Source organism: Lacerta agilis, chromosome 2 (genome assembly GCF_009819535.1).
Source record: "Lacerta agilis isolate rLacAgi1 chromosome 2, rLacAgi1.pri, whole genome shotgun sequence".
In the NCBI taxonomy this organism is placed as follows: Eukaryota; Metazoa; Chordata; class Lepidosauria; order Squamata; family Lacertidae; genus Lacerta; species Lacerta agilis.
In genome coordinates, this window is record NC_046313.1 from 102,210,061 (window position 1) to 102,229,512 (window position 19,452).

At 48.6% G+C, this 19,452-nt stretch overlaps 1 protein-coding gene across 2 annotated transcripts; it reads right to left on the minus strand.

Moving 5' to 3' along the window:
• Positions 1 to 464: 464 nt before the first annotated feature.
• LOC117041999 (SRSF protein kinase 3-like) lies at positions 465 to 17,089 on the minus strand. 2 transcript variants are annotated; one of them, XM_033141435.1, is made up of 12 exons: positions 16,653 to 17,089; positions 14,246 to 14,352; positions 12,297 to 12,405; positions 11,920 to 12,007; positions 11,230 to 11,317; positions 9,621 to 9,727; positions 7,334 to 7,496; positions 6,193 to 6,278; positions 3,451 to 3,558; positions 2,214 to 2,283; positions 2,021 to 2,113; positions 465 to 690 (listed from the first exon to the last, which is right to left on the minus strand). In XM_033141435.1, exons 2-12 carry the CDS (start codon positions 14,289 to 14,291, stop codon positions 506 to 508), a joined length of 1,143 nt encoding a protein of 380 aa, XP_032997326.1. In that variant the 5' UTR covers positions 14,292 to 14,352; positions 16,653 to 17,089; the 3' UTR covers positions 465 to 505. The 2 variants fall into 2 exon arrangements, with proteins under 2 accessions (XP_032997326.1, XP_032997325.1); XM_033141434.1 differs by having other exon boundaries at positions 2,214 to 2,280; positions 3,448 to 3,558.
• Positions 17,090 to 19,452: the final 2,363 nt, after the last annotated feature.

A 19,452-nucleotide genomic window follows, 5' to 3' on the forward strand; every position in this document is an offset into this window, starting at 1 on the left:
TGGAGAGTTGTTTTGTGTTCGATTTGGCAGGGAGTGAAATAGCTGATCTACCCCTCTGCACCCTGTATGGTCCCGGGCTGCTTAGGATTCTTTGAGGCCGGGGCTGTTGAAGTTCAGTAGCTCATTGTGACAGCCCCTAGATAGCCACACCCCCAAGGAATTGTTGTTTTTTTTAAACTGCTCTCAACGTCTGACTTCCTCTGTGCTATAGTGAAACTTGAAAGCCTCGTTATCACCTCATTCACTTTCCAGAGCAAGGAGAGTCTGTCAATCACCTCGCCTCTCCTGTAGATGAGGTCATCGCTCCCACTCCAAGAAAAATCCCAGAGCTGTACTCCCCTGTGTTCCCTTGTCCACGACCCCCCTGCTTGCTTACATAACAAAAAAAAAACCATGCACTTTAATTTAATCCATGCCTAGTCTGCCCCTATGATTCCTTTGTGAGCATATCCTACTTCTAAACCATCCTGGCGGAGAGAGCAAGCAGGATCAGACCAAGCCTGCACTAGGTATTGAGCCAAGGATGCTGAAGGCATCTGTCAGCTGCTGCCCTCCTTTCCGGGGCATATTCCAGCATAGGCAGGAGAAAACTGGCAAGCGGAGATGCCTGGTGCTTGGGCCAGCTGTATTTATCCATGAGGATATGGTAGAGGTCATAGGGAGAGAGCCAGGACATCCTCAGGAGAGCACCTGCCAAAGGAGAGAGGGAAAAAGTAGCCGCAGTCATGTTCTGGAAACTTGTTAGATTCCTCCTGGGGACAAGGGCAGGGGCACTGCCTTGGGCCAAGGTTATGGGTGCCCATGACGTCATGTCGCGTCAGCAGTGCAGCGCCGCTTCCGAGGCCTCGCGAGAAACCGGAGGTTGCATTGGAATCCTGCATTGTGGGTGCTAAGCCCAGGGCCCCCTGGAGCTGCCACCTATAGATGAGGGTGTTGCATTTTTCCTTTACAAATTTGTCTTTTGCAATTTCACTAGATGAGTGCAGAATTTCATACAAGACCTGGACCTGACTATGCAAAGGCAATCCTATTGCAATCCTATGCAATAGTGTAGTGACAAAATTCAGAAGCGAAAGGTGTCTTCATGACAGCCATAGCCAATCCCCCTCACGGCCACAGCCCCTTCTAAAATGATACAACCTTTGAGGATAATACAATCACCTTAAAATTAAGCATGCATTGCAAACATCACTGCGGATCGCCATGTGTTGCCTTTCAAGCTAGATCTACTATTTTCTGTGCATAATATTAATAATACTAATAATTAATTTTATCAACAATAATATGTTGTTTCCCCAGCCACTCTGGGCAGCTCCCAACAGAATATTAAAAACACAATGAAATATCAAACATTAAAAACTTCCCTAAACAGGGCTGCCTTCAGATGTCTTCTAAAAGTCAGACAGTTGTTTATTTCCTTGACATCTGATGGGAGGGCGTTCCACAGGGCGGGTGACACCACCGAGAAGGCCCTCTGCCTGGTTCCCTGTAACCTGGCTTCTCGCAGTGAGGGAACCGCCAGAAGGCCCTCGGAGCTAGACCTCAGTGTCCGGGCTGAACGATGGGGGTGGAGACGCTCCTTCAGGAATACTGGGCTGAGGCTGTTTAGGGCTTAAGAGGTCGGCACCAACACTTTGCGCATCTATGGGCAAATTATATGGAGTGCTGCAGTATCTTCTTTCGGAGTTACTTAGGTTGTTCTTTTCCTTGGAAGTTCCACTGTACTTAACATAACTTCCACATGTTTTCACTTTGGAAACTGAAGCACCTTGTGTTTTGAGTGCTTCAAATTTCCTAGCTTTGGAGGATAAATAATTGCTCCTTCACGTTCTTCCGAAATGACTCTAGGAGCCGATCCTCTGTGGCTGACTTGCCCCTTCTCACTCTGATTGGCTCAATAAGCACTAAAGGTGAGAAGACTTCTGAAAATCTCCCTGCAGAAATAGTAACAGGCCTTTTGACTCCCTGCCAACTCCTCCCACTGGACCTCTGCTCTTATCTCCAACTCCTGCAGTCTCACCTTGCCTGTTGAAGAATGTTGTCGCCCGCTTCCAGAACAAAGCAACTTTAGGTGGGATTCTGCCCAGGAGTTCGATGATCCGAACCACGTGATCTGAAAGGTGGCGGGGGGGGGACGGACAAAGTTAGATGCTTTACTGTACGGTTTCTCCTATCAAATGGAGTTTAAGAAGACAAGCTGGATTCTGACCTACCATCATCCCTGGAAAAATACTGCCCAGCCTGGGGATCAAAGAGACGGTCTCCAGTGGCCAGTTCAAAAGCCTGCAGGATGACACACACACACACCCCGAGTAAGTCCACTGCGAGCCAGTTCGTATAAGCCAATAAATATTTTTGTTTTTACACTACACTTAGCAGTTTGATCCGGATGACTATAAATATTAAAATACCCATCTTGTGTTTCTGAACCATTTCCACAACAAGTAGAGATAAAAGAGGGAGAGGCGTGCGCAGGAGTCTCCCGGCAGGAATGTGTGTGAAATCTCGGCTATGGTCAATCCCAAAGGTGCCTCCAGACTATTTTACAGGAGGGATTCCAGCGCACGCCATAAATTTAGGGTTGCACATTTAAAGTGGATTGAAGCGCTCTGTCGCCTCGGCACAACAAATCCACAGATAAGCGCAGCTTATTTGCAGCTTGCGGAGTGATGAAAAAATGAATGAGCAATGAGTGGGAAGACATGCAGACACCCCACAAGCAAATCAGGGTGAGGGCAGGTTGACTGCTCATTGTCACATAACCAGTGGCGTAGGAAGGGTGGGGCGTAGGGGGCGCTGTGCCCCGTGTTCCAGGGGAGGTGGGTGACACTTCCCGGCCCCTCCCCCACTGCCTGGCACCCCTTCCAGATGGAGCAGCCCCACGAGCCGCTGCTTGCTCGCTGTCTCGCCGCAGGAGCAGCAGCGCCGGCCTGGATGCACCCAGCCGGCACTGCTGCTCCCGCGGCGAGAGAGTGGCGGATTGTAGGGCTGCCTGATCCGCCGTTCACTCGCCGGCTCACAGCCGTGCCGGCCGGATCCACTACGCATGCCTGGAAATTCCAGGCATGCGCAGTGCATCCGACGCGTCATGGTGTCACGACGCACACACTGTGACGCATCGCCCCCAGGGGGAGTGCCTCCACGCCACCGCCCCCGGCAGCGAAAAGGCTTCCTACGCCGCTGCATATAACCGCTCCAGAAACAAACCAGAACAAATGCTCAATAAAGGCTGGACGTAATCTAAGCACTGCATAAGATTTGTGCAAACGAATCAGGATGAACGCTGAGCGAAATGGCCATTGGGAGGAGCCCCAGGGCTACCAGTTCATATCTCCGGCTGCCCATTTCTTATCTTCCATGTTCTCCTTTATGAGTACAGTAGATGGTTGGGATTCTAAAGGCAAGAAGCAGAAGCAGAAGCAGTGCCATTGCCGGAGGAAGATTCCTTACCAGGCACGCTGTGCTCCAGATATCCGCTGGGGTGCCGTAATCTAATCCGAGGAGGACCTCCAAGGCTCTGTAGGGCTGGGTCTGGATCTTCTTGGAGAAAGGCTTGTACTGGAACAGAAGGGACAATGGGCTGAGTGAGAGTGGGTGGCCCAAATGCACCTTTGGGTAGGCAGACAGCCTAAAACAGCCGCAGATCTTTAAGGGAATAACACTGGGCAGGATTATTTTATTCGTTTATTCCTTTCATGCGATTTAAACACTGCTTGATAGCAAAAAAAAAAGAAGAAGAAGAAGAAGAAAAGAAAACCACCCTCAAAGTGATTTACAGATAAAACCATAAGACCATAAATATAATTTATTTATACCTCACTCATCTGGCTGGGTCTACAATACAAAGTCACAGATTAAAAACTTCCCTAAACAGGGCTGCCTTCAGGTATTTTCTAAATGACAGGTAGTTGTTTATCTCTCGGACCCCTGATGGGAGGGCGTTCCACAGGGCGGGTGCCACCACCGAGAAGGCCCTCTGCCTGGTTCCCTGTAGCTTTGCTTCTCGCAGTGAGGGAACCGCCAGAAGGCCCTCGGCACTGGATCTCAGTGTCCGGGCTGAACGGTGGGGGTGGAGACGCTCCTTCAGGTATACAGGACCGAGTCCTGCAAGCGTGGCCACGGGAGATTCAAAGGGAGAAACTGCAATTATCAGGGGCTCAAAGAATCTTCCCTGCAAGGCTTTGAAAAAACTGAAGTGTCCGGGGCTTTTTGGTTTAGGAGAATTTTTATTATTATTAAGGATGCAGACCCGGGAGTAAGTCTCACTGCAGTCAATAGCAGGTTAGGATTTTACTTTTCAGAGGTTGTGTACCTCCATATGTAGCAGTTTGGGGGGGCAACAAAAGGTGGTTTGCCTTAGAATCAGTGCTTCCCCCCAAAAAAAAATTTATGGGGGTGCTCTCATTTTCCTACTCATATTGAAATGCTGCCCCTCAATGAGGCCAAACTTAGATTCACAAAATGTTTAAGGGCTAGGCGTACCTCCCCCCCCCGCGTCCCCCCCAGAAAAAAGCACTGCTTAAAATCATAATAATCGAATTGTGGGGTTGGAAGGGACCTCGGGGGTCATCTCGTCCAACCGCCTGCAACGCAGGAATCTTTGGACTCAAACCCACAACCCTGAGATTAAGAGTTGTATGCTCTGCTGACTGAGCTACAGCGCTGCCTTCCTGCTCAACTTGGTGGCATCCGATAGTCCACTGGGGGAAAGGGAATCATAGAATCATCAACCTGGGATGATAGCCCATCTAGGAGAAGGAAACCTCTGTCCTAAGAGAAGGAAAACTCTGGTCCTAAATCTCATAGAATCATAGAGTTGGAAGAGACCACGAGGGCCATCCAGTCCAACCCCCTGCCAAGCAGGAAACACCATCAAAGCATTCCTGACAGATGGCTGTCAAGCCTCTGCTTAAAGACCTCCAAAGAAGGAGACTCCACCACACTCCTTGGTAGCAAATTCCACTGTCGAACAGCTCTTACTGTCAGGAAGTTCTTCCTAATGTTTAGGTGGAATCTTCTTTCTTGTAGTTTGAATCCATTGCCCCGTGTCCGCTTTTCAGGAGCAGCAGAAAACAACCTTTCTCCCTCCTCTATATGACATCCTTTTATATATTTGAACATGGCTACCATATCACCCCTTAACCTTCTCTTCTCTAGGCTAAACATACCCAGCTCTCTAAGCCGTTCCTCATAAGGCATCGTTTCCAGACCTTTGACCATTTTGGTTGCCCTCCTCTGGACACGTTCCGGCTTGTCAGTATCCTTCTTGAACTGTGGTGCCCAGAACTGGACACAGTACTCCAGGTGAGGTCTGACCAGAGCGGAATACAGTGGTACTATTACTTCCCTTGATCTGGACGCTATACTCCTATTGATGCAGCCCAGAATTGCGTTGGGAATGCTGGACTAGAGGGGTATTTAGACAGAGCTGACAGGGCTCTTACATATTCGCACCTGCCTGTCCTGGTGTTCACTGCTGCCTTTTCCCCCAGCTTAAAAGACCAGTGGCAAAACCACCTGCAGCACAGCATAGGGCAGAAAGATCTTGTACAGTATTTTGTTCTTGGCTTGTGGCAAGGGGACAGGTGCCTCTGCCAAATTTTAGTTTCTCATTTTTTTCAGTTTTAACTGGATTTTTAAATTGAAGATCCAATAAAAATGTATTATTTTTTCCAGCTTCCATAGTAGTTTGTGTGTGTGTTTAAAAGGAAGCTCCTCATAGAAATATATATATCAGCATTTTTATACGAGTTTCTCCTACACACACATTTCTGTGAAGTTATTCCCCGATATACATAATTTTTTTGCAAGCAATTTCCTGAAATATAATGCACTTTTGTACATTATTGTCTCTCTGAACCTTTATGCATGCTTGACACTAATATATGCATTTTTTTGGTGGGGGTACACATGACTTGGCTGGAAAACTGCACAAGATTCAGAGAAGCGCAGATTTGGAAGCTCTGCTTCGGTTTGAGCATTGTTGCGGAACGTTCAAATTGGGTGTGTTCACCTTTACGTGCGAGCCGACTGATTTCCCCTGCATCCCTACTACTTGTGGCAGTCTTGTCAAAAAGATTAACTAGCCAGCCATGGGGTGATGCTCTCCCTGGTGCACTTCAAGGGAGAGCAGTGTACTAACAAGCAACGATGGCAGAAAAGGGATGGGTGGGTGTGCTGTCATAGACTCACCATCCAGCATGCGCTTCCCAGGTCCGCAATTTTCACTCCCAATTTCATGAGGTCGCAGCAATCCAGGACAGCAGCCACGTCGTCCTCTGGACAGAACAAACACAAGGAAATAAGCTCCGGAGGCGATAGAAAACCATAGGTTATATATCCCTTATTGCACCTGTATTTCACACCTGCCCTGATCCAACAGCAGCAGTGTGAGATCTCATCCCAATGGAAACCAATTCTGAAAGAAGACTGTAAATGTATATTGCAAGCTTCAGCCCAGCAGGAGTCAGCTGCAAATTATAGCACAGCAGACCCCCCAATTGTCCCTATTTTCCAGAGACAGTCCCAGATTTACAGTAGCCGTCCTGGTTTCTGATTTGATCCCAGAATGTCTTGCTTTTCCTTAGGACTTCCCTGTTTTCATCGGAGAAACGTTGGAGGGGATGGAGTCACGTGACCCCCTGAGCCAAGGAGATAAGTACAGTCATACCTCGGGTTGCATTCACTGCGGGTTGCGTTTGCTACAGGTTACGAACGGGCCGAACCCAGAAGTACTGGAACGGGTTACTCCTGGGTTTTGGCGCATGCGCAGAAGCGCTAAATCGCACCGCGCACATGTGCAGATACGGCACTTCAGGTTGCTGACCTTTCAGGTTGCAAATGGGGCTCCGGAACGGATCCCGTTCACAACCAGAGGTACCACTGTAACTATACAACCTTTAGAAGGCAGCCCTGTATAGGGAAGGTTTTTTTTAAAATGTTTAATATTTTGCTATGTTTCTGTATAGGTCGGAAGCTGCCCAAAGTGGCTGAGGCAATCCAATCAGATGGACGGGGTATAAGTAATAAAATTATTATTATTATTGAATAGGATGTCCCTAGTTTCATTAGATAAATGCTGGAGGGTATGGCACAGGCATTGCCACCCTCTCCCAATTAACCTCCGTCTCCCAGGTTGGCAACCCTAGGCCCTGCCCACCACCAGCATGCGGCTCCAGAAGTTAACCCACAAGGGGCTGCAGCCCTTGATCTAAGAAAAATTGTTCCCCACCCCGGGCCTGAAGTGACCAAAGAGGGATTCCTTTGAGTTCCTGGGTGGAGGTGCTCTCCCCTTCCAAACAAACTCTGCGGCCTTTTCTCCTGCATGGCGCACCTTGCCTTTTGGGCTCGGCTCCTGCGCCGTGTTCCTGGAAAGCCACCTTGTGGAGAAGTGTCTGCAGGCTTCCTTCTGCGACGCAGAGCAGGATGTTCTCCGGTTTGATGTCTGCGTGGATGATGCGACACTCCTTGTGCAAGAAATGCAAGCCTTGGAGAACCTGCCGCGAAGCAGAGGCAATCAGTGGCCCAAAGCTGTTCAGTGTGTATTGCGTTGATGTTTTTGCGTTGGTATTGAAGAGCATAAAGGAGAAACTCCAGAGTTGGACAGCGGGGCTCAGAGGTGTGGTGGTCTGTGGGGGTATGGAGATCAAAGACCCATATCTGTTTCTGCAGCAGGGTCCCTGTCTCCAGCACCCTAGAGCCGTCCAATCAGCATGGAAGGGGAGCTGAGAAGAAGACTCCTCACCCTTTGGGCTGACTGGAGCTCATCAGGGTCAAAGGGAAGGTGAGTCAGCCAAAGAGGATCGGCTCCTGGGGTCACTCTGGAGAAGGCATGTGTAAAGAACACTGGGATGGGGTCGCTCTGTATGCTCCAAAACGAAGCATTTAGAAACACTGAAAACACAAAGGGCTTCCGTTTCAAGGGAATGCTGTGCAAGTTCTGTAATGCAGTGTTTTTCAACCTTTTTTGGGCAAAGGCACACTTGTTTCATGAAAAAAATAACGAGGCACACCACCATTAGAAAATGTTAAAAAATGTTAAAAAATTAACTCTGTGCCTATATTGACTATATATAAAGTAATTTTTCAATTTTTCCCACGGCACACCAGGCAACATCTCGCGGCACACTAGTGTGCCACGGAACAGTGGTTGAAAAACACTGCTGTAATGTACGAAACACCAGTCACTCCTAAAGCCAGTGTGGTGTAGTGGTTAAGAGCGGTAGACTTGTAATCAGGTGAACCGGGTTCGCGTCTCCGCTCCTCCACATGGCAGCTGCTGGGTGACCTTGGGCCAGTCACACTTCTCTGAAGTCTCTCAGCCCCACTCACCTCACAGAGTGTTTGTTGTGGGGGAGGAAGGGAAAGGAGAATGTTAGCCGCTTGGAGACTCCTTCGGTTAGTGATAAAGTGGGATATCAAATCCAAACTCTTCCAAAAATAATATTTCCACATCAGTTGCCATGTATGTGCACAGAAAATAAACAGAAGTAGCTAAAAGGCAACACCTTGAGCTCTGCATTGATTGTTGCAATGCATCTGTGAGTATTATTATTGTATAATTATAAGATTATTGTATAATCTTAGAAGGGGGTGTGGCTGTCATGAAGATGCCCTGCACTTCTGAATTTGCTGCTACACTACGGATAGGCATTTGCCATTAAAAAAAAAAAATCTGCCATGGACTGGATGTGCTCACACTCTCAGGAAGGAGGAGGAGGGTTTAGCATAGACTGCCTGTGATTGGCAGGAAGTATGGGAGACCTCCGGACTGGCCTTGTTAAGTCTCTTATTCCGGGAGAAAATAATTCTGCACATGCCCAGAAACACCTAGGTGCCAGGGTCGCTTACCAACTTTGCATGTGACACGGGAGGGGGTTGTGCCAGGGACTCAAGCAGCCTCTTCTGCAGGCCTCCAGGGTTTTATGCAAAGGGAGAAACTCGCCCAGCATCTGTGGAGGCTGCTCCATGGGGACAATTGGGTCACTGCCCCACCCGTGTCATCCTTTCCTCCCGGCTCCCTCGACCTGTAAAGCAAGATGAGCTCTATAGGCCGAGGGAGCCAGCGTTTGTCCGCAGACAGCTTCCAGGTCATCGTTTACCTTCCCGCTGGAGTGGTCCCTATTTATCTACTTGCACTTTGACGTGCTTTCGAACTGCTAGGTGGGCAGGAGCTGGGACCGAGCAACGGGAGCTCACCCCGTGGCAGGGATTCGAACTGCCGACCTTCTGATCAGCAAGCCCTAGACTCTGTGGTTTAACCCACAGTGCCACCTGGGTCCCATCAGGGGTCCTTTACCTTTACCTTTTTATGACTGCAACTGTTGTTGGCTCTGGCGCCACCTGCTGTCAGGCTCCCTGCCTTCTGCCCTACCAATCCCAATGAGAACCAGCCAACGCTGCCCATACAGTACATCTGAATGGGAAGACGCATGAATTTATATTGAGCATGCATGGATTTTGGTGAGGCCAGGGCCATGAAGAGTTCTCCCCTTCACCCACCCAATGCATCCTTTGCTGCAACTGTCGCCCGAGAAACATCCCCACAGCAACTGCCTTGGTGCATCTTGGCCGGCCCTGACGCTGCCCTGGCTCAGCTCTCCAGGTAACCCTGTACTTACCTGTTGGGTTGCTTTCTTCACAAAGGGTAACGGGAGGCCCTGGACTCCTTGGCTGCTCAGCAGGGACTGCAGAGAAGGCCCCAGCAGCTCAAACACTAAGCACACATGTGGGAGGAGATATTGTCAGGGATCCAGTAACTGGGAAACTGCTGGAATTCGGTTCACTCCTGCGGCAGCTCCACAAGGTCTCATGCAGAGGGAGGATGTGAGCAATAGCTTCCTGAGAACTATGTCCCAGAAGGAAAGTTAATGGGGAGATCATCAGGGGGTTGGGGCTGGGTGTTCACCAGTATGCAGATGATACCCAGCTCTACCTCTCCTTTAAATCGGAACCAGTGAAGGTCCTGTGTGAGTGCCTGGAGGCGGTTAGAAGATGGATGGCAGATATCAGACTGAGGTTGAATCCTGACAAGACAGAAGTACTGTTTTGGGGTGGACAGAGGGCAAGCGGGTGTGGGGGACTCCCTGGTCCTGAATGGGGTAACTGTGCCCCTGAAGGACCAGGTGCACTGCCTGGGAGTCATTTTGGACTCATAGCTATCCATGGAGGCGCAGGTCAATTCTGTGTCCAGGGCAGCTGTTTACCAGCTCCATCTGGTACGCAGGCTGAGACCCTATCTGCCTGCGGACTGTCTCACCAGAGTGGTACATGCTCTGGTTATCTCTCGCTTGGACTACTGCAATGCACTCTACGTGGGGCTACCTTTGAAGGTGACTCGGAAACTGCAACTAATCCAGAATACGGCAGCTAGACTGGTGACTGGGAGTGGCCGCCGAGGCCATATAACACCGGTCTTGAAAGACCTACGTTGGCTCCCAGTATGTTTCTGAGCACAATTCAAAGTGTTGGTGCTGACCTTTAAAGCCCTAAACGGCCTCGGCCCAGTATACCCGAAGGAGCATCTCCACCCCCATCGTTCTACCTGGACACTGAGGTCTTGCGCCGAGGGCCTTCTGGTGGTTCCCTCACTGTGAGAAGCCAAGTTACAGGGAACCAGGCAGAGGGCCTTCTTGGTAGTGGCACCCACCCTGTGAAAAGCCCTCCCACCAGATATCAAGGAAATAAACAACTACCTGACTTCTAGAAGATATCTGAAGGCAGCTCTGTATAGGGAAGTTTTTAATGTTTGATGTTTCACTGTGCTTTATGTTTTTAATTTGTTGGAAGCCGCCCAGAGTGACTGAGAGACCCAGTCAGATGGGCAGCATATAAAATAAAATACAGTCAAACCTCGGTCGTCAAACGTAATATATTCCAGAAGGCTGTTCGGCTTCCGAAATGTTCGACAACCGAGGCATGGCTTCCTATTGGCCGCAGGACCTTCCTGTACTCAAGCGGACATTTGGCTTCCTAGAAATGTTTGAAGACCGGAACACTTAGTTCCGGGTTTTCGGCGTTTGGGAGCCGAAATGTTCCAAAACGGAGGTGTTTGGGAACCGAGGTTTGACTGTAATGATGATGATGATAGCGAATTCCGTTAAGGACAGCTGGGTCTGTTAGGACAGCAGGTTAGTACAGTATCAGTGGAAATGTCCAACCTTGTTTAAAAGCAATGCCCTGTCCAGCTTTTTGTGCCCTTGTGGTGGTTATCTACCAACCAAAGGATATGGAAGCCATTGTCTCCAATCATTTTGAAATCGTCCAGGAAGTGGATGACACGGTCGCTGGCTTGGTCTTTCCTCCTCTTGCTGTTCACCTGCATAAATATAAATAAGGAGCGTGCACAAATTACTTTCACGAGGCCTTCGACAGTCTCCGGATGGCTTGCGATTAGAGGAGGTATCAGCTGTGTTTGAAATGGCCCATTAACGTAGGAATGGCATCATTAGTAGTACCAGTATTAATTATACACCTTTCATCTTGAGCTCCCAGGGCTGGTTACCATGATTAAAAACACAGTGTTAAAAAACAGTTTAATACAGCTTGCAATATTTTTTTAGTTGTGCCCTAAAAATATGCATCACAAGGGTCATAAGCTTCAGGGGGGTTTGAAGAAAAGAGGTGGTTTGCAGTGGAGACTGGCCCAGGGCACTTATCCCACGAAGCTCAGTACTCTTCCAGCCCCTACCTATCAGCCTTCTTTAGTTTATCAGTCCAGAGGGTGGTTTCAGCTAACGGCTCCCCCCTCCCTCTCGTCTCAGCGTTGCCCCTTGTAACACTCAGCAGGGGAGAGGATGAAACACAGCTGATTCAGGAAACACAGCTGTCGGCTGTCGCCACCTACTGTTGGCCTCCTGCCTTACATCCTACCGCTCCCAATGTTTCCACCAGTCCCCTAACTGGCGGTTTGTTACCTACGCAGCGAAGGAGCATGACTTCATCCAGGGCTGCCTCAGCAAAATCCTCCCCGCCCTTGGGCACCTTGACAGCCACGCACCTCTTCTTCCTGAAAGAAGGTGCATAGATTGAGAGCGAGAACTGACCTCTGAACTGTTTTGCAGCCCTCTTCCAACTGTTTCAAAGATGGGTTCCAACCTCTCCACCCAGTCAGCAGAAGACCGTTGACCAGGCACTCCCCCCCCAACAATATAGCAGCCTACTTTGCAAGGTCGTTGTGAGGAGTAAATGATAGGATGGGCCTCGTGTTGGCTGCCCTGAGCTCCTTTGAGGAAAGGCCAGATGAAAACACAGCCCTTCCTCAGCCAACAGAATGTGTTCCTACCTTGTTTACTCACCCCAAGTCTTGGCAAAGCCAGACTGTTGAGAAGTAGCCGCACCCGAGATTTTGTGCTACGTGGTACCTTCCATTGAACACCTCTCCTTTCCTCACGGGGTAGTAACCTTCTGCACAAAGTGAGGGAGGATGAACAGGCGTTAATGAAAGATACCGAGAGACTTAGGCTTTGCAGGTCATGCAATAGTATAAATCTTCCAAGGCTGAACAGCGGAAGGTGTGAAGCCTCTGATGGCAAGGATTTGAGAGATTCCCTGCAATTCTGTTCATAGAGGCATAGCAGACTGTGCAATCTGGCGAAACCATTCTTATCTTATATATAACGTCCGTATTCTCCCGTTCTAGTCAGCAGGGTTTGGTTTGTGAAAAGACCAAGAAACAGCTATTTCTGTATTCCTCCCCCCGCCTCAAAAAACAAAAACAGAAACAGAAAATAGGGTGCTGATAGGGCAGCAGCCCAGATATGTATAGATGGAGTCAGATACCATTGGTATTGCATTTTTTTAAGTTTTCCCTCATCATGTAGCAGGCCTTGAATTTCCAATTTACTTTCCATAAATTTTCCTACTCTTTCAGATCTATATTGTACCCAAAATCCTGGGCCCATTTAATCTTGACCACTTTCACCTCCTCCTCCTCCTCCTTGACCTCACAGTCAAGGAGGACTCGGTATACTTTAGAAAGAGTTTTTGTTTTAGAATTGACCAAGTCTGTTTCCAATCTGGAGGTCTCTGTCGCAACCCCCCCTTTTTATCTGCTTCAAATGTTTAAAATAGTTGATAATATTGGAACCAAACTGCTATCTGTTCTCTTATCTCTTCAAAGCCTTTCAGCTTTAATTCATTTTCTTCCTCCTTTAATAATATTTCATATGTTGGCCAGTTCCCTCCCGTGTTTTTCCTTTTTACCATGGATGCCTCAACTGGTGGATATCCACCAAGGTGTCTTTGGCTCTAAGAGACCTTTATATTTCTCCTTTATATTTCTTCAACAGATTAGTTTTTAATTAATAGTTCAACTTGGGCTGGGGAAAGTTCAAGAAGAAAACTTGCAACATCCGTTTGGTGATGCTGGCTCCTTTGCTGGTGGAAAAAGCTGGTTTTTGTAAAACTGTGACCAGCTCCCCGCCCCCCGCTAGGAGCAATAGCTGGTGTGCAGTCAAGTGTTTGGGTCTGATAGGAGCTGTAGACAGTCTATCTGGAGGGCACCAGCTTGGGGGAAGAAGAAGTAGAAGAAGAAGAAGAGGAGGAGGAGTTTGGATTTGATATCCCGCTTTATCACTACCCAAAGGAGTCTCAAAGTGGCTAACAATCTCCTTTCCCTTCCTCCCCCACAACAAACACTCTGTGAGGTGAGTGGGGCTGAGAGACTTCAAAGAAGTGTGACTAGCCCAAGGTCACCCAGCAGCTGCCATGTGGAGGAGCGGAGACGCGAACCTGGTTCACCAAATTATGAGTCTACCGCTCTTAACCACTACACCACACTGGCCGATTTGGACATTGTGGAGTGGCTCTCCTGTGGCCCTCTTCATGTTATGGACTTCCTCTCCCACCATCCACAGCCAGCACGGCCAGTGGTCAAGGATGATGGGGTTGGAGTCCAACAACATCTGGACATCTGGGAGGGCCACAGGATAGCTGCCCATGAAGGAGACTAACCTGCGTTCTTTAGCTGCAATTCACAGTGGGTTGGACTTGACGACCATTGGGGTCCCTTCCATATGTTCCCTGAGTTTTCTGGATCCATTTGCCCATCTAACTAGCAGCTAGAAATCTTCCCTCATCTATAAATCTTTCCGGATAACCTTTTGCTGGGTGCTGTATCTCAACTTAATTTACCTTCTGCGGAGACGAGGGTCGGGACCACAGCCTCCTTTGAGGGTTGATAAATGCCACAAAGAAATGAAATGAGACGGCTTGGTGCGAGACTCGTGCCTGCCACCCAACTCACCTGCGCAGGAGGCCGAGGCCTCCTCCTGCCACTCACACCCATCCATAGTAGGTGTGCAGCTCTCTCAAGGATGCTCAGAATTCTCTGGGGTTGAAGAGGCTTCACATCTAAGGGCAGAAACATTTTTATTCCAGAGTCAACTGTTACTGCTCAAGCTGCAAGATAACTGAACAGAACTCTGCCTTAAGCCACCACTGCTGAGACCAGAATGGAATGTGAATTAGAAATAACAGAAAACAATGCAGCAACAAGAGGAAGTTATGGGCACATCGAGAACGGAGTGCGGGAAACCGATTTTTTAAGGAAATGGTACTAAATTTGTTTTAATTTGCGGTTGATTCGTTAACATTTAAAAAAAAATCTGTAAAAACGGGATTTGGCAGAAATAATGCAAGCCTATAGGGTAATCGAAAGGGACGCGGGTGGCGCTGTGGGTTAAACCACTGAGCCTAGGGCTTGCCAAACAGGTCGGCGGTTCGAATCCCCGCGACGGGGTGAGCTTGTGTTGCTCGGTCCCAGCTCCTGCCCACCTAGCAGTTCGAAAGCACGTCAAAGTGCAAGTAGGTAAATAGGTACCGCTCCGGCGGGAAAGTAAATGGCGTTTCCGTGCGCTGCTCTGGTTTGCCAGAAGTGGCTTAGGCATGCTGGCCACATGACCCGGAAGCTGTATGTCAGCTCCCTCGGCCAATAAAGTGTGATGAGTGCTGCAACCCCAGAGTCGTTTGCAACTGGACCTAACTGTCAGGGGTCCTTTACCTTTACCTTTATTGGGTAATCGTAATAGAAATACTGGTTGTATTGGACAAGAGGAGGAGCAGGAGTTTGCTGGTTCAGAACCTGGAAGTGGAAGGAAGACAGGAGATGGGAGTATCTGCCGCTTTTTACCATTGGCCCATCGAGCCCAGAGATGCTACCTACACTGACTGGCAGTGGCTCTCCGCAGTCCCTGGCAGGGGGTGCCTACCTGGAGAAGCAGGGTATTGAGCCTCGTCCTTCACCAGTTGTTATGGCTTCCCAATCCTCCTGGGCTTCTGCTTCCTTGAATTCTGAGAGTTGGCCTGGCAGGAGAATTCCTAGCATTTCTGATAGGGTCATGGCAGAGATTATTTCAGGGGGGCTGCACTGGGCCTGGGCTTTTCAAAACGAACGGCCGCTATGCCCGTTCTGCTTTCCGCACTGCACTGAGCTGGACCAAGGCCAGGCTGAGAGCTCAGCTTCCTGGCTGCCCTTCCTTGGATTTTCAGGTGGGATTAGCGAGGATTGGAAGGAAAGGCCCAGAGAGGTTTCCCTGCTGAAAGACTGGCCTGGCCTTCTGCTAAGAGCTCTCAGATCACCTTCTCCAGGCAGGCAGAGAGGAGAGGCTGTTCTCGCACGTTCACAGTTTCACATGTCCAAGTTGCACGGTTCAAATGTTTCAGAGTCTCTGGGAGGATGGAGCCCTGTGCGTTCTGTCATGTAGAAAACCCTTTTTAGCACTTGCAATGTTAGCACAGATCTGGTCCAAGTTGAATGTTAGAATTATTATTCCAGTTCAGGCTGTCCGGTAGCGCAGCAATCAAGTCAACCTTGTGTTCGTGAGGAACAAAACGGAAGACACCAGCAGCCAGCTTTCTTCCTCCTCTCCACCCCTTCCCTGCTTTATTTACAATCTAGCCTGATGAAGAGTTCTGCAGAACTAAAAAGCTTGCCCATTAATGGTCATGCGGGCATTGTTTTCCCCTGCAAAAAAACCAACCTGTTGGAAGTGTTGACACTTCCAACACTGCTTGTTTGTGGGTGCTCCTTTCTTTCAAGACAAGTATTTAAACATCAGGAAGAACTTTCTGACAGTAAGCATGGTCCAGAAGTGGAACAGACTCCCACAAGAGAGGGCGGACCAGTGTGGTGTAGTAGTTAAGAGCAATAGACTCGTAATCTGGTGAACCGGGTTCACGTCTCCTCTCCTCCACATGTAGCTACTGGGTGACCTTGGGCTAGTCACACTTCTCTGAAGTCTCTCAGCCCCACTCACCTCACAGGGAGGAAGGGAAAGGAGAATGTTAGCCGCTTGGAGACTCCTTTGGGTAGTGATAAAGCGGGATATCAAATCCAAACTCTTCTTCTTCCTTGGATGTTTTTAAGCAGCGGTTGGATGGCCATCTGCCATGGATGCTTTAGCTGAGATTCCTGCATCCCTGGGGGTTGGACTAGATGACTCTTGGGGTCCCTTCCAACTCTACGATTCAATCTAAAAGTTTCATTGGCTAGCGTTATAAGAGTCTGGGGATCAAGAGCAATGCCCAAGCTGGGAGTTTCTGAACACTCACAGGACTTCCTCCCCCTACTTTCTGTGTCCTTCGCAAATTTACAGAGCCAAACAACAGTGACTTACATATACAATCCCTACATAAAAATGCATGAAACTTACCTTCGTTGCGGTTCAGGACTTAACCAGCCCAGATCGTTCCGGACTCACCCGGGGAAAGGCAGCTTGCAGGCTTGCCAGGCTTCTGAGCTCTGGGGAGACTCGACCAACCAGCTCCCACTCCTTCCCTTTTTAGTCCCTGTTGCTGGAAAGGAGGCGGGAGGGGAGGGGGGGCGTCCCAAGTCCCCCAGCATAGCTGTGGTGAGGATAGAGGGTCGGGATTGGATCGCACTGAAGTCTGTGGAAACACACGGTGCTTCGAAACAGTTCACGGGCCCCGGACAGCTGGGAGGGTCTCATTTTACCACCCCCTTTTCAACCCTACACCTGTTGGAATAGCTTCCTGCTATGCTGTCCAATACTTTCCTGGCTCCATCTCTGCCCAGCAAAAAAACGGAATCTCCAGGGTGTATATTTATAGATCAGCAGTGACCGATTGCCAAGATGGAAATGCAAACTTTTGCATTGTGCAAAATGCAGATCTGTGCCTGGAAGAGTAAGTCCCACTGATCTCGGAAAGACTTGTGTCTGAGCAAGCAGGCATAGTTTTTTTTAAAATAAATAAATAAATAAGAATTTACAGATTGCCAATACATGCTACCTTATTTACTAATAAAAGTATTTGTGTACTGCTGTCACACACACACACATACACAGGCTTACAGCAACAGAAACCATACAATAAAAAACCATTTAAAAACAGAAATCAGCTGTTATGGAAAGATGTGTTCTTAATTGCCTGCATAGGCCTGGCAGAATAGAAATGTTTCCTGGAGGCACTTAAAAGTTAGCACAGAAGGAACCTGCTGAATCTCAATTGGCAGGGTGTTCCACAGGACTGGGCCAATGCCACGAAAGGCTCAGTTTCTTCTGGTTGATAAATGAGCCTCGCCAACTCGGGGAATGAAAAACTACGCTCCTGCGGACGATCTCAGCAATTTAGCCAAGATCAACCTTGGGTGTAAGCCCTAATGAACTCAGAAGGACTTGCGCCTGAATCCCTAGGCTTACCAGTGCCATGATACTTGTGCTGTCACCAACATGGCCTCGTCACTTGCCGTTGCTTTTATGCAATTGCCTCTGTCCTTTTTGCATTTTCGTTTCCCTCCAGCCTCACTTTACTCCAGCCCATTCCCAAGCTATGTGCATACATGCCTTGTGGGAATGTACCTTGCAGGTGTGTTTATTTGTAATTATTTGTGCTTGATTTTACTGTATCCTTCCACCTGGAAGGAAAGGTAACAGCAGGATCCGGCAGGCGATTCACTGCTGGGATCCCTCCACGGGGTTTTAGTGGCTCCAAACTTTAAATTAGGCAACGGTCAGTTGATCTGCTTCCCGCCCTTTTTAGGGCAGCAACAGAGTTGTGATAGGTTTATGTATCGATTATGACGTTGGTTATTCACTCAATAAATAGCTGCCACTCCCTGTTTGTGGTGTGGAGAACGCGCGGAAAAGCCCAGTGAGAAGAACGTTGCGTGACAAGCCTAGGCAAAGCGAAAGCGAAACCATCCACACAGGGCAGCAAAGCCGTTTCCCTCCAGACTGCAGTCTCAGTAGTTTTATTTTCATTTTTGCTTTTAAAGACTTTTATTAGGCCGTTCAGTTTTGGCCACCTTTAGCTTTATTTTCCTCCTCGGAGTTTTTTGGACCAGACAGACGCTTGCTATTATCTACGAGGCAAAATCTTCACGGACTCACAGAACTCAAACCCTCAGATTGCAGCCAGCGGATCTCTTCGTCCACGGCGCGGTGGGAGCAGGCTCCAGGATTACCGTCCGTCCCGTCCGCAGGCTGCCTATCCCCGCAACTGGCGCCCCGTGTGAGGCCAACTTCGTTCTACACACGGGAGGCGTCAGCAAGAATCCCCACAATGCCTGCTGCGTCTGATGATCACACAATAATACATTTGCTGGTCTTTACGGTGCCAAAAGACTCTCCACTGTTTGAAATATACATGCAGACCATCCTCTAGCAATGGGTCCTACAATGTGCCAGAGGAAGGCAAATCCAGGATGCTTCTGCCTTGAAAATTAAGAACCAAGGCAACCATTAACTCTGATGGCAAAACAGTGATGTCAAGGCAGTGTTTTTTTTTTTTAAAGAAATGGCCTCAGCAACTGCGCTTGTGAACTCTCAGGGTGCATTCAGACATGCCTACTAAAAGAAGCCGCTCCATGTTTTTTTTCTGCTGCAGGGAGAACTCTTGCTTCCTCTTACTTTCATTCTTCCAATGACAACACCCAAAACCTGGCTTAAAATCCAAAGCTGATTTTATTTTATTTTTAAAAAAAACACATTTCTAAAATTCAGGTTGTTAGCATGTTTATCCAGTTCAGAAGTAGGAATGTGGCCCTGAGAATGAAAATAATTTCCCACCCCAATATAGTCAAATGATTACTAATCCCCCCCATCAAAAAAGGGCCACTCCACTGTGTTGTTTAATGAAACCTTGCTCCAGACAAGGGGAGTGGCAGCATGCTTGACTTCTGTGACAGATCGTCTAAGCCCACCTAGCATGGAAGAGGCACGGTCCAAATGCAGAGTCTGTCTTGATTTGCAGCTCAGTCTCTTAGCCACTAGTTTTCATTGTGGTCCCCTGCTTGTGGAATGCCTTCTTGAGAGAGGCTCACCTGCCAATCCATCACATTGTGGCCTTTCTGACCTTTTCATTTCCCCAGGCTAGTTTAAAGGTTAATAGCCCCAAAAGCTTTGGCTACTGTAGCTTGATAGTAGCCTAGTGATGCTGGTGGTCAACAAAAGAGGTTCAAAGACTCTCTCAAGGCAAATCTATAAAAAATGT

Bases quoted from the DNA above. Each gene is read 5' to 3' on its own strand.
- LOC117041999 (XM_033141435.1), bottom strand. From the start codon at position 14,291: ATGGATGGGTGTGAGTGGCAGGAGGAGGCCTCGGCCTCCTGCGCAG. The intron at 12,008-12,296 runs GTGAGTAAACAA...ACCTTCTTTCAG, and splicing joins TGGCTTTGCCAAGACTTGGG to GAAGAAGAGGTGCGTGGCTG. The intron at 11,318-11,919 runs GTAGGTAACAAA...ATATTTATGCAG, and splicing joins AAGTCATGCTCCTTCGCTGC to GTGAACAGCAAGAGGAGGAA.